Here is a 13,929-nt window from a genome sequence, read left to right as displayed (position 1 = left end):
AAAGGGAGGGACCATATGAAGAGAAACTAAATCCTCCGCAGTGGAGAGATATGGCTCCCAACAAGACAGAGTCTGCAGCTCGGAAACTCTTTGAGCCAAAATGATGGCGACCAGAAAGACGGTCTTGAAAGTGAGGTCTTTAATGGATGCCAAGTAGAGGCTCAAGTGGAGCCTTGGCAAGCACTCATAGAACCATGAAGGTCCCATAAGGGACAGGAAAGACATATTATGAGCGCAAAAGTGCCACACCTCTCAGGAAATGGGACCTGTTGCCCCAGCTCCCACCCTCCCGGATCCACAGGGCCGTGCTGATGCGGTAAGCGAGGTAAGCGCCGCAGGGGGGCGCTTGCCTTCGAGGGGCGCCACTGCTCACTTGCAAAATCTTTCACCTGAACTTGTGATTCTCCTATCTCCACTGCCCTCCCCTTTTCATGCAAAGGAGCAGTATTAATTGAGGCAGGCACGCTCTTCAAGTTCTTCAAGTTACGTGAGAATACAACCAGATTGCTATTTATGCTTCGGTTTGGGGCTAATTCCTCAGTCAGGGTGAGTTTCAGAGCTTGAAACAGCATTCAAATTAAAGAGAACCTGAAATTTTAAAAGTGCTAAAAATAAGTTTTAAAAGTATTTGCCTTAAATCTAATTGCAGAATTCAGGGAGTCTGTACTTGGTTGTCATATGCTCAGATTTGTTTAAATCATATGCAAATTAGTCCGGTGTTTTTCACTAAACATTCCCATGAGTGTCTGTATGTTAATATGCATTCAAAAAGAGCTCTCTGATTGGATGATCAGCTTCTGTTAAGAAATCTGCCCGGGAAGTGAACAGAGTGAGACCTGTCCTTTGCCAAGAGAGACATCTAGCTGTGACTTCCTGTGTTTGTTGACTGAAGTTATAAAAGAGTGCCTGATTGTGGTAAATGAGAAAATATAAGTGAAAAGAGATTGGTGGAGATTGAAGTTTCTCTAGTGAGAAAAGGATCTGAATATTTCAGGATTACTTGAAGTTTATGAAGAATAGAAAAGGGTGAATTTCAGTTTAAGAGTGTTTAAATCCTATAAGCTATATAAAGGCTAGGTAGATTTAAGTGACTGTAAGCAAGGAAACCTTAATATTTGATCTGAAATAAAGTGAATGATACATACCTGTAGCAGGTGTTCTCCGAGGACAGCAGGCTGATTGTTCTCACGACTGGGGTGACGTCCGCGGCAGCCCCCACCAACCGGAAGAAGCTTCGCGGGCGGTCCGTACGCAGGGCACGCCCACCGCGCATGCGCGGCCGTCTTCCCGCCCGTGCGCGACCGTTCCTGCCAGTTCAATGACAAGCAAAAATGATGAAAACGCAACTCCAAAGGGGAGGAGGGAGGGTAGGTGAGAACAATCAGCCTGCTGTCCTCGGAGAACACCTGCTTGTTCTCACGACTGGGGTATCCCTAGCTCTCAGGCTCACTCAAAACAAGAACCCAGGTCAATTGAACCTCGCAATGGCGAGGATACAACAGAAAATTGACCTACGAAGAACAACTAACTGAGAGTGCAGCCTGACCAGAATAAATGCGGGTCCTGGAGGGTGGCGTTGGATTTACACCCCAAACAGATTCTGCAGCACCGACTGCCCGAACCGACTGTCGCGTCGGGTATCCTGCTGGAGGCAGTAATGTGATGTGAATGTGTGGACAGATGACCACGTCGCAGCCTTGCAAATCTCTTCAATAGTGGCTGACTTCAAGTGGGCCACCGACGCTGCCATGGCTCTGACACTATGAGCCGTGACATGACCCTCAAGAGTCAGCCCAGCCTGGGCATAAGTGAAGGAAATGCAATCTGCTAGCCAATTGGAGATGGTGCGTTTCCCGACAGCGACCCCTAGCCTGTTAGGGTCGAAAGAAATAAACAATTGGGCGGACTGTCTGTGGGGCTGTGTCCGCTCCAAGTAGAAGGCCAATGCTCTCTTGCAGTCCAATATGTGCAACTGACGTTCAGCAGGGCGGGTATGCGGCCTGGGAAAGAATGTTGGCAAGACAATTGACTGGTTAAGATGGAACTCCGACACCACCTTCGGCAGGAACTTTGGGTGGGTGCGGAGCACTACTCTGTTGTGATGAAATTTGGTATATGGAGCATGAGCTACCAGGGCTTGAAGCTCACTGACCCTACGAGCTGAAGTAACTGCCACCAAGAAAATGACCTTCCAGGTCAAGTACTTCAGATGGCAGGTATTCAGTGGCTCAAAAGGAGGTTTCATCAGCTGGGTGAGGACGACGTTGAGATCCCATGACACTGCAGGAGGCTTGATAGGGGGCTTTGACAAAAGCAAGCCTCTCATGAATCGAACGACTAAAGGCTCTCCAGAGATGGCTTTACCTTCCACACGATAATGGTAAGCACTAATCGCACTAAGGTGATTCCTTACTGAGTTGGTCTTGAGGCCAGACTCTGATAAGTGCAGAAGGTATTCAAGCAGGTTCTGTGCAGGGCAAGAACGAGGTTCTAGGGCCTTGCTCTCACACCAAACGACAAACCTCCTCCACTTGAAAAAGTAACTCTTTTTAGTGGAATCCTTCCTAGAGGCAAGCAAGACACGGGAGACACCCTCAGACAGACCCAACGCAGTGAAGTCTACGCCCTCAACATCCAGGCCGTGAGAGCCAGGGACTGAAGGTTGGGGTGCAGCAACGCTCCGTCGTTCTGCGAAATGAGAGTCGGAAAACACTCCAATCTCCACGGTTCTTCTGAGGACAACTCCAGAAGAAGAGGGAACCAGATCTGACGGGGCCAAAAGGGCGCTATCAGAATCACGGAGCCGTGGTCTTGCTTGAGCTTCAGTAAGGTCTTCCCCACCAAAGGTATGGGAGGATAAGCATACAGGAGGCCGGTCCCCCAATGAAGGAGAAAGGCGTCCGACCCTAGCCTGCCGTGTGTCTGAAGTCTGGAACAGAACAGAGGCAGCTTGTGGTTGGTCTGAGAGGCGAAAAGGTCCACCGAGGGGGTGCCCCACTCTCGGAAGATCTTGCGTACCACTCTGGAATGAAGCGACCACTCGTGCGGTTGCATGACTCTGCTCAGCCTGTCGGCCAGACTGTTGTTTACACCTGCCAGGTATGTGGCTTGGAGGAGCATGCCGAACTGGCACGCCCAACGCCACATCCCGACGGCTTCCTGACACAAGGGGCGAGATCCGGTGCCCCCCTGCTTGTTGGTGTAATACATTGCAACCTGATTGTCTGTCCGAATTTGGATAATTTGGCAGGACAGCCGATCTCTGAAAGCCTTCAGCGCGTTCCAGATCGCTCGGAGCTCCAGGAGGTTGATCTGCAGATCCTTTTCCTGGAGGGACCACAGACCCTGGGTGTGGAGCCCATCGACATGAGCTCCCCACCCCAGGCGAGATGCATCCGTCGTCAGCACTTTCGTGGGCTGTGGAATTTGGAATGGACGTCCCAGGGTCAAATTGGTCCGAATGGTCCACCAGAGCAGTGAAGTGCGGCAACTGGTGGAGAGGCGGATGACATCCTCTAGATTCCCGGTGGCTTGGAACCACTGGGAAGCTAGGGTCCATTGAGCAGATCTCATGTGAAGACGAGCCATGGGAGTCACATGGACTGTGGAGGCCATATGACCCAGAAGTCTCAACATCTGCCGAGCTATGACCTGCTGAGACGCTCTGGTCCGCGAAGCCAGGGACAGGAGGTTGTTGGCCCTCGCTTCGGGAAGGAAAGCCTGAGCCGTCTGGGTATTCAGCAGAGCTCCTATGAATTCCAGAGACTGGGTTGGCTGGAGATGGGACTTTGGGTAATTTATCACAAACCCCAGCAGCTCCAGGAGTTGAATAGTGCACTGCATGGACCGGAGGGCTCCTGCCTCCGAGGTGTTCTTGACCAGCCAATCGTCGAGATATGGGAACACGTGCACTCCCAGCTTGCGTAGATACGCCGCCACCACCACGAGGCACTTTGTAAACACCCGTGGGGCAGAGGCGAGCCCAAAAGGCAGCACACAATACTGAAAGTGCCGTGCGCCCATGCGGAATCTGAGATACTGTCTGTGAGCTGGCAGTATCGGGATGTGAGTGTATGCGTCCTTTAAATCCAGGGAACATAGCCAATCGTCTTTCTGAATCATTGGCAGAAGGGTGCCCAAGGAAAGCATCCTGAACTTTTCTTTGACCAGGAATTTGTTCAGGCCTCTCAGGTCTAGGATGGGGCGCATCCCCCCTGTTTTCTTTTCCACAAGGAAGTACCTGGAATAGAATCCCTGCCCTTCCTGCCCGGGTGGTACGGGCTCGACCGCATTGGCGCTGAGAAGGGCGGAGAGTTCCTCTGCAAGTACCTGCTTGTGATGGGAGCTGAAGGATTGAGCTCCCGGAGGACAATTTGGTGGAAGGGAGGCCAAATTTAGGGCGTATCCACACCGCACTATTTGGAGAACCCACTGGTCGGAGGTTATGAGAGGCCACCTTTGGTGAAAAAATTTTAACCTCCCTCCGACCGGCAGATCGTCCGGCACGGACACTTTGAGGGCGGCTATGTTCCCGTGGATCCAGTCAAAAGCCCGTCCCCGGCTTTTGCTGTGGAGGCGCAGGGGGCTGCTTAGGCGCACGCTGTTGACGAGAACGAGCGCGCTGGGGCTGTCCTTGTGCTTGTCGAGGCCTTCGGGCCGGCTGGGTGTACCTACGCTTGGCAAAAGCATAGGGCGCAGCCTGCCGGGCCCGGGAAAAACGTCCACCTGCTGAGGTGGATGCTGAAGGTGCCCGGTGGGAGAGCTTGTCGAGGGCGGTTTCCCGCTGATGCAGTTGGTCCACCAGCTGTTTGACCTTCTCGCCAAAAATATTATCCCCCCGGCAAGGGACGTCGGCCAGTCTCTGCTGGGTGCGGTTGTCCAGGTCAGAGGCACGCAGCCATGAGAGCCTGCGCATCACTATACCTTGGGCCGCAGCACGAGATGCCACGTCACAGGTGTCATAGATACCCCTGGACAGGAACTTTCTGCACGCCTTCAGCTGCCTGACCACCTCCTGATAAGGCCTGGACTGCTCCGGCGGGAGCTTATCAACCAGGTCCGCCAGTTGCTTCACAGTGTTCCGCATGTGGATGCTCGTGTAGAGCTGGTAAGATTGGATGCAGGTCACGAGCATGGAAGATTGGTAGGCCTTCCTCCCAAACGAGTCCAGAGTGCGAGACTCCCACCCCGGGGGCGCCGAGGCGGTATCCCTCGAACTCCGTGCCCTCTTGAGAGCAGAATCCACGACCGCCGAGTCATGGGGCAATTGGGGCCGCATTAACTCTGGGTCCGAGTGGATTCTGTACTGGGACTCTGCTTTCTTGGGAATGGTGGGATTAGATAATGGTCTCATCCAGTTCCGAAGCAGTGTCTCTTTGAGGACTCTCTAGGTGGTGATGGATAGTCGAGAACCTCGAGCATCTCAGCCCTCGGCTCATCCACAGAGACCACGGGGAAGGGAATGCAAATGGACATGTCCCTTACAAAGGAGGCAAAGGAGAGGCTCTCAGGAGGCGAGAGCTTCCTCTCTGGTGAAGGCGTGGGGTCAGAGGGAAGGCCCGCAGACTCCTCTGAGGAGAAATATCTGGGGTCCTCCTCTTCCCCCCACGAGGCCTCTTCCTCGGTATCAGACATAAGCTCATGTAGCTGAGTCCTTAACCGGGCCCGGCTCGACGTTGAGGCACCGAGGCCTTGGTGTCGTCGAGCGGTGGACTCCCGCACCGGCGGGGACGAAGCTCCCTCCATCGACGTCGACGGGGACTCCACCTGCGTGGCGGTCGAGACCGGCGCCGCAAGCGGCGGCGGTGTCGAAGGCCTCGGCACCGGGCTAGAGTTCGCCGGCGCCACAGTCAATGGCGCCGAGGGCGCAAGCACCCCCGGCGCCGGCACAGCCTGGCGCATCAGCCCTTCCAGGATCCCCGGAAGGATGGCTCGGAGGCACTCGTCCAGGCCCGCTGTCGGGAAAGACGGGGGGGCCGGTAGAGGTGTCGGTGCCGGAAGCTGCTCGGGTCCAGGAGACTGCACCGAAGTGCTGGGACCCTGACGCGTCGGTACCTCCACTACCGAAGGGGACCTCTCCTCTCGACACTGACGCTTCGGTGTCGAGTCCTCGCCGGCACCGATAGACGGATGCATCGAAGGCGACCGATGATGGTGCTTCTTTGATTTTTTGCGGTGCCCGTCATCGGCGCCAGGTGGAATGGAGGAGGAGGAGGTCGATCCCCCTCGGTCTCGAGGAACCGGGTCAGACAGGGTTCGGTCCCGAGGGCCATGGGCAGAGGGAGTGACCGGGGCCGATTGCCCACGCGGCCTCTCACCCCTACCCTCACCGGAGGACCGGCGGGCCGACGGGACCTGTGCTCCTGGGGTCGATGCCATCGGTGCCGATTTCGCGGACATCGATACCGGTACCGAAGAACCGGCCGTCGATACCGATGCCGTCGAGGTCAACGTTGAGGGGCTGGCGCAAGTTCCAAAAAGACGGTCCCGTAGAACTTGCCTCGCAACCTGAGTCCGTTTCCGGAGACCAAGACACAAAGAGCACGACTTGATATTGTGCTCTGGCCTGAGGCACTGGAGGCACCAAGCGTGGGTGTCGGTCTGCGAGATAGGCCGGCCGCACCGACCACACTTCTTAAATCCACTCGGGACCTTCGAGGACATCGACGGAAAAATCACGTCGGCGAAATTAAAGTCGTCGATGGTGGCGGTAAATCACACCTCGAAAAATAAATCGACCGCGCGGCCACAAGGCCGCAACGCGACGCCCCCGCTAGAAAACGAGGGAAAAACAAGCATGTTCACTTTTTTTTTTTTTTAACAAGAAAAAGAAAAAGGGTCCGGAATGTGCGGGAACCAGAAACAAACAACAAAAAAATTACAAATTCGCGAAAACGCGACGGTTTTCCGGGGCTGACAAGAGAGAGCGGCGACGCACAACTCTCTCCAGCGCGGAAAAAACAAGACTGGCGGGAACGGTCGCGCACGGGCGGGAAGACGGCCGCACATGCGCGGTGGGCGTGCCCTGCGTGCGGACCGCCCGCGAAGCTTCTTCCGGTTGGTGGGGGCTGCCGCGGACGTCACCCCAGTCGTGAGAACAAGCAGCCTGCTTGTCCTCGGAGAAATATTTGATCTGAGATAGTTGATCAGAGGTCAATGTTTGATCTGAATTATATCCTTTGGTGCAAAGGAGATTAGAATGCAATAGAGTATTTCTTTCTGTTTACCAGTACAGTCAAATAATTCCATTCCACTTAAATAATTTTTTGTTATATATATGAGGGAGTAGTATCTGGGGGGGGGGGGGGGGGGGGGCGCCAACCGATAGTCTGCAGGGGGGCACCAGAGACCCTAGGCACGGCCCTGCGGATCCAGGAGAGGACAACCAAGGAAGTCCACTTACAGATTGTCCTTGCCTGTAATATATACTGCTGTGAAGACCTGCAGGAGTTTCTCTGCCACCAACAGAGGCACGCTGCTTCCAAAGTTACCGCCTGACTCTTGGCACCTTCCCCTTTGTTGACATAAGCCACTGTAGTGACATTGTTTGATATCACTTTGACCACTTTCCTCCGAAGAAGCAGCAGGAATTCCAACAGGGCCAGGCAAACTGCTCATATTTTACAAACCACCTTCTGTGGGGTCTAGGTTCCCTGAGCAAATGGCCCAGGCAATGAGCTCCCCAACCAAGAAGACTCTCATTTGTGAGGGATCCAAAGGCAACCCTCTCTGGAAGTGACCTGAACTGTCCTATCAAGACAGACTGATTCTCACCTTGGGCGAAAGAGGCAGGAAGTTCTGAGAGACTGGAACCCACTGAGATATCGGGGCCCAATGTAGAGGCCGCATATGAGCACTCTACCATTATCTTAAGATGAGGAAAGTGCTTCAGGGGCATTGCAAAGCCTTCCAAGTGAGCATCCCACTCAGAGGGGTCTGAAGCGAGGTGGTATGAGCATCCAAAGAGTCCTTGTAATTGACAAATGAGACGACAGAGTCCCTCATGACAGAAGAGCTGATTCACATGGGACTGGCTCCTTCTCCTCCCATGGGGAAGTTATCATTTAACTTTCAACGATTTTTTTTTGATGACAAAGAAATATCATGAAAATTCACTATGATATCCAGCTACAAAAAAACATCAAGTAAATAAAAGGCATGATAACAAGTGTCATCAAACAATTCCAAGCAAACTTCCCCAACTCCCAACCCTCACCCACCCATCCTCTTGTTTTTCGTCTCAAAATGTAACACAGAACACCATAAGATATGCCCTTGAAGTTGAACTCCTTAGAAATTATCATTTAAATCCGAATCTGAGAGGGACTGGGGGTCAGAGTGGTCTTCCAGATCCTCTCCACATGCCCCAAAGATTACCATGACATCTGCGAACCCCTGATCCCCCCCCAAGGCACGGCACCCACAAGGGTGCTCCAAGCCATCAACAACCTCCTGCAGGGCATGTTTGACCATCTAGGTCAAACTCTGGAGCCCAAAACCCCCTGGGCCCCATCAGGACCCCCCACTGCAGGTGGACCAAGCTGAATGGAAAAGCAAGACCTTCATCTCCCCAAGTCCCAAAGGGCTAAGAAAAGCTGGGGCAAGCCGAGGCGGGCCACAATACCTTGGAGCAGGGAGAAAGCAGCAGCAGCTCCAACAGCTCCCGCCCCCCTCCCCCGCCCCGTAGATGTGCTGATCTGATGGCTCTTGCAGACTCTGCAGCATCTGCTCTGCCGCTCGAGCCAACACAGACCCAGGGCTCCGGTGTCTCTGCTGAGCCCCCTACTCTCTGGGGTTCATTCTGAATTCTCTCTCTTTTTTTTTTTTTACAAGGCTAATTAAGTCGGGGGTTTTCCCCCCTACAATAGCTTTATGCCCTGCACCAGGGAATAAAGTTAAACGAGGCAAAGCTCATTAAGGGGAGTCTTGGGGGACTAGACACAAACAGGGCGAGTGGGGGCAAGGAGGGTGGGGGATGGGGACTCCCACCCCTCAGACAGGGTCCTGTGGGACCAAGCCACAAGCCTCACCCAGTGTAAGCTACGAAGCGAGACAGGGGGCAGCGGAGCCAAGCTCCGTGCTCAACCAGATTCGGTCCAGCGACTAGATAACCTGGGACGGCCCTTAACCTCAACCAAGCTGTGTGACTGCAGCTAGCAGAGAGAGTTAGACCAGGGACCAGGAGCATCAAACAGCACGACCTACCATCTGCTGAGGTAGAGAAAATACTGAATTTTTTCAGGGATCATCACCAGCTAATACCGGAGAGGGTACTGGTAAAGTTCAGCTTTTTTTCTCTATCTCCATCTGCTGTGCTGGTAGGAGGGGATAATACCCACCTGTGCAGAATATTGTAGCTAGATGCTAAGGAAATCAATTTGTAAGTCTTTTTCAACATGTAAACAATTCATCACATTTTCTGTACTATGTAGTTTGGCCGTGTTGGTTTGCTTTAAAGGTAGTAAACAGAAGTAAAACAAAACAAAAAGATGGGATGAAATAAGGTCAGTGGCCAGGTCAGATGGATAGGTGTAGAGCTCTGTGCAGGCCACTAGAAGAATTAGCTTTCTCACACTCCCAGGGAGGTGAAACTAGCAGAAACCAAGGGGAAACTCAGTGGAGGAGACCCATGTCATTTACGCCTAATTGAGCGGCAGACCTGAACAGCTTCCCAGATAGGACAAAAGGTATGTTAATCAGGAGTAATTAAGAAAACACAGGACTAGCAGGCAGCTGAGCACCATTTGGTCCATTTGCTATCCTTAGGAGAAGATGCACTAAAACAATTGTTAATGCCCTTCCCTTACCGATTCCTTAGCGAATCGGTAAGCAACGAGAATGCATCAAGGAAACGGAATGCAAATGAGCTGCTCGTTGTAGCTCACTTGCATTCTCTATTCTCTCGGAAGCCAGTCGGCCGGTCGAGCATGCGCAGAGCAGCCAAGCATTATGCCGGCTGCTCTGCACATGCCAAGGACGTCCTTTATGGACGTCCTTCACTCAAAAAAAGAACAACAAAAAAAAGGGACATCCCTGACGAGCAAGAAACTTGTTAGCAGCCTGAACCTCAGAAGAGAAAGAGTGCTGAAAAGAGCCCCAGTTAATTTAAGTGCTACTGCTCTTCGCTTGTGTAACATTTTCATTGTTTACTGCTTTGCATGTTAAAGGCAGGCTTACATCAGGCAATTAGGAAGTACTTCTATGAAGAAAAAAAACATCCAAGTGCTTGTCAGGGACGTCTAACACAAGCTGGACGTCTTCTTGCAGCTTTTGTGATGGGCGTCCTTCTTGGACGTGTTTTTCCTACCTGCAATGTTTTCAGCATGCCCCCCCCCCCCCCCGGATCGGACGTGCGAGAACGTCCAAATTAAAACTTTTTGGACGTCCTGTCCCTCCAGTCTCTGTCAGCCAATCCCAGCGCGTTAGCTGATACTGGTAACAGCTAAACGCGCTGTGATTGCTGAGAGAGACCTGGAGGGAGGGACATCCAAAAGTATCAGAAGGACTTCTCTGAAGGGAAAAAAAAAAGGACGTCCCTGTTTTTCTTACCTGCCTGAAGTGACCACAAGCACAGTTCTCTCAACAGTCCCCGCCAAGGGGGACTGGAATAAAACAGATGAGAGGAGAAAATTGGAAAAGCTGTGAATTAAGGCTCATTGAGCCTTATCCCAGTTAGAACAGGTTCTGATGGAGCTCAAAGTATTATTTTAAACAAGGGGTGTGGTCCACAATAATGAAGATACACAACTTCTATTAAGAAATAAAATATATAGGCTATTACACAGACATATCTCTCTATATAAAACGCACCTCCAACGTTCTAATGAGCCTCTGTTAGCCAACATTCTAAAGTGAAGGGGGTGAGATCGCATTGTGTCTGCCCCGCCCACGCTTCAAACGTGATGACGTCGAGGGCGGAGCAATGACACTCAACCAATCGCAACGCTCGGCAGCGAAGCGTCAGGGAAGGAGGCGGCGCTCTCGACGTCTAGCCTTCCCTTCGCTGTGTTCCGCCTTCTTCTGACGTCAAGTGATGACGTCAAAAGAAGGCGGAACACAGCGAAGGAAAACCTAGACGTCGGGAGCACCGCCTCCTTCCCTGACGCTTCGCTGCCACGGAGGTAAATTTAAAAACAAGAAAAAAAAAAAAAAAACAACCATGTTGGGGGGAGAGAAGAGGGTGGCCACTAAACAACAACAATGGGAGCGGGAGGGCAGGGGAGAAACGACAGCATGGATGCGAAGGGGGGAGGGGGGGGAGAAGAGGGCGGCCCAGGCTGGGACATGGAAGAGAGAGAAGCATGGATGCAAGGGGGGGTCATGAAAGGGAGACAGGGGACTTGCTGCAAAAGGATGAATGGAGGCAGCAGGGGACAGAGGGGCATGGATTGGGATGGCAGGGCTCAGGAAGAGAGGGCAATTGCTGGAAAGGGATGAATGGAGGGGGCAGGGGACAGGAGACAGAGGAGCATGGATGGGCATGGATTGGGAGGGCAGGACTCAGGGACAGAGGGAAATTGCTGGATAGGGATGAATACAGGGGACAGATGGTCATGGATGGAAATGGATTGCAGGGCAGGCCTTAGGGAGAGAGGGCAATTGCTGGATAGGGAAAAATGGAGGGGCCAGGTGACAGATGAGCATGGATGGGCATGGATTCGAAGGGCAAGACTCAGGGAGACGGGAATTGCTGGATAGGGATGAATGGAGGGGACAGATGGCCATGGATGGATATGGATTGCAGGGCAGGCCTCGGCAGAGGGGGAAATGCTGGATAGGGAGAAATGGAGGGGCCAGGTGACAGATGAGCATGGATGGGCATGGATTCGAAGGGCAAGACTCAGGGAGACGGGAATTGCTGAATAGGGATGAATGGAGGGGACAGATGGCCATGGATGGATATGGATTGCAGGACAGGCCTCAGGCAGAGAGGGGAAATGCTGGATACGGAAAAATGGAGGGGCCAGGTGACAGATGAGCATGGATGGGCATGTATTGGAAGGGCAGGACTCAGGGAGAGGGGAATTGCTGGATAGGGATGAATGGAGGGGACAGATGGCCATGGATGCATATGGATTGCAGTGCAGGCCTCAGGCAGAGAGGGGAATTGCTGGATAGGGATGAATGGAGGGGCCAGGTGACAGAGGAGCATGGATTGGAAGGGCAGGACTCAGGGAGAGGGGAATTGCTGGATAGGGATGAATGGAGGGGACAGATGGCCATGGATGGATATGGATTGCAGGGACAGGCCTCAGGCAGAGAGGGGAAATGCTGGATACGGAAAAATGGAGGGGCCAGGTGACAGATGAGCATGGATGGGCATGGATTGGAAGGGCAGGACTCAGGGAGAGGGGAATTGCTGGATAGGGATGAATGGAGGGCACAGATGGCCATGGATGCATATGGATTGCAGGGCAGGCCTCAGGCAGAGAGGGGAATTGCTGGATAGGGATGAATGGAGGGGCCAGGTGACAGAGGAGCATGGATTGGAAGGGCAGGACTCAGGGAGAGGGAATTGCTGGATAGGGATGAATGGAGGGGACAGATGGCCATGGATGGATATGGATTGCAGAGCAGGCCTCAGGCAGAGAGGGGAAATGCAGGATAGGGAAAAATGGAGGGGCCAGATGACAAAGGAGCATGGATGGGCATGGATTGGAAGGGCAAGATTCAGGGAGAGGGGAATTGCTGAATAGGGATGAATGGAGGGAACAGATGGCCATGGATGCATATGGATTGCAGGGCAGGCCTCAGGGAGACAGCGAAATTGCTGGATAGGGATGAATGGAGGGGCCAGGTGACAGAGGAGCATGGATTGGACTCACACTTTCACTCTGACTCTCAAACACTCACTCTCACATACACTCTCCCAAACATACACACTCCGAGGAAAACCTTGCTAGCGCCCGTTTCATTTGTGTCAGAAAACGGGCCTTTTTTACTAGTTTATAATAAGAGGCATTAATACAGTCATAAAAGAGGCAAACTGATCTGAGGAATCTAGCATGCTTAACTGCTTAACATAAATGTAATGCTGTTACCTGTAATCAGAAACCAAGTGGGGATGGCTAGCCAAGTCTGCCTCCACAGATGCTTTCCCAATCTTCAGGATCTTCTTCAGCAAGTCATACCTTCTCATCCTGTAAAGCAGCTCAGACAGTCCACAAGGCAACAGCTTCCCCATTTCATTCAAAGTGTCCAGGATTTCTCTGACATCAAGACGAGGGAAATCTAAAATATCCCGGCACAGAAAGAGCATCATTTCCTGTTCATCTCTGTCCAGCTCCTGCTCTATCTGATGGATGATAGCAGCTGGCACTTTGGTAAGCACGTTCATCACCTGCTCCAGTTTCAGCTGAGCTGTTAGCAGTCTTAACAGTAGGCTACAATAACGAGTACAGCATGTCTAGCTGGGTGTTTCATTTTCTGTCTTCAAATCTTCTATATGTGTGGAAGTTCCGCTTAAGAAAAAAAAAACAGGATGTGATAAAATGGCTTTTAGTTCTGTAAATTCCATTCATCAGATGAAACATTCATGCACTCATGTAGTAAGATTAGACTTGCTATGACAAAAGGGCCCTTTTTTTATATGGCTTTCATTATATTATATGTATGTGTTCCTATTCTGCCCACCACACTTCATGCTGGAAAGAAAGAAACTGAAACCTTGTGGTTTCCTATATTTTAAATTACAGAAATGGAAACAGAAACCATGGAAAACATTTTACAATTTAAAAAACTTTTTTTTTTTAATTTTAAAAGGAGTCTAACAAAAAGAGATGACCCTTCTAGCACGAGAACTGTGCTATAATAGTACATGTGCATTACATAGAACACTTCTGTTTGGCCACAAACAAATCAACCTCCTTGTGGAAAATCAAGTAATGAGCTTTCTCCTTTATATCGTCACAGTGAACAAATCCATGTTTA

The 13,929-nt window shown here is 51.8% G+C and overlaps 1 protein-coding gene across 5 annotated transcripts in view; it reads right to left on the bottom strand.

Annotated features, from left to right (window-relative positions):
• The window catches only part of CFLAR (CASP8 and FADD like apoptosis regulator), a 216,857-nt gene that overhangs the window by 120,572 nt on the left and 82,356 nt on the right, over positions 1–13,929 (bottom strand). For all 5 annotated transcript variants that reach the window (XM_030208689.1, XM_030208693.1, XM_030208692.1 and 2 more), the window contains one exon: positions 13,041–13,460. In XM_030208689.1, the coding sequence (XP_030064549.1) occupies positions 13,041–13,336 (296 nt within the window). In that variant the 5' untranslated portion in view covers positions 13,337–13,460. The remainder of the gene's footprint in view (positions 1–13,040; positions 13,461–13,929) is intronic.

This window comes from Microcaecilia unicolor, chromosome 7 (genome assembly GCF_901765095.1).
Source record: "Microcaecilia unicolor chromosome 7, aMicUni1.1, whole genome shotgun sequence".
In the NCBI taxonomy this organism is placed as follows: domain Eukaryota; kingdom Metazoa; phylum Chordata; class Amphibia; order Gymnophiona; family Siphonopidae; genus Microcaecilia; species Microcaecilia unicolor.
The sequence above is the reverse complement of the archived record's forward strand: the minus strand, read 5'-3'. Positions and strand labels throughout refer to the sequence as shown.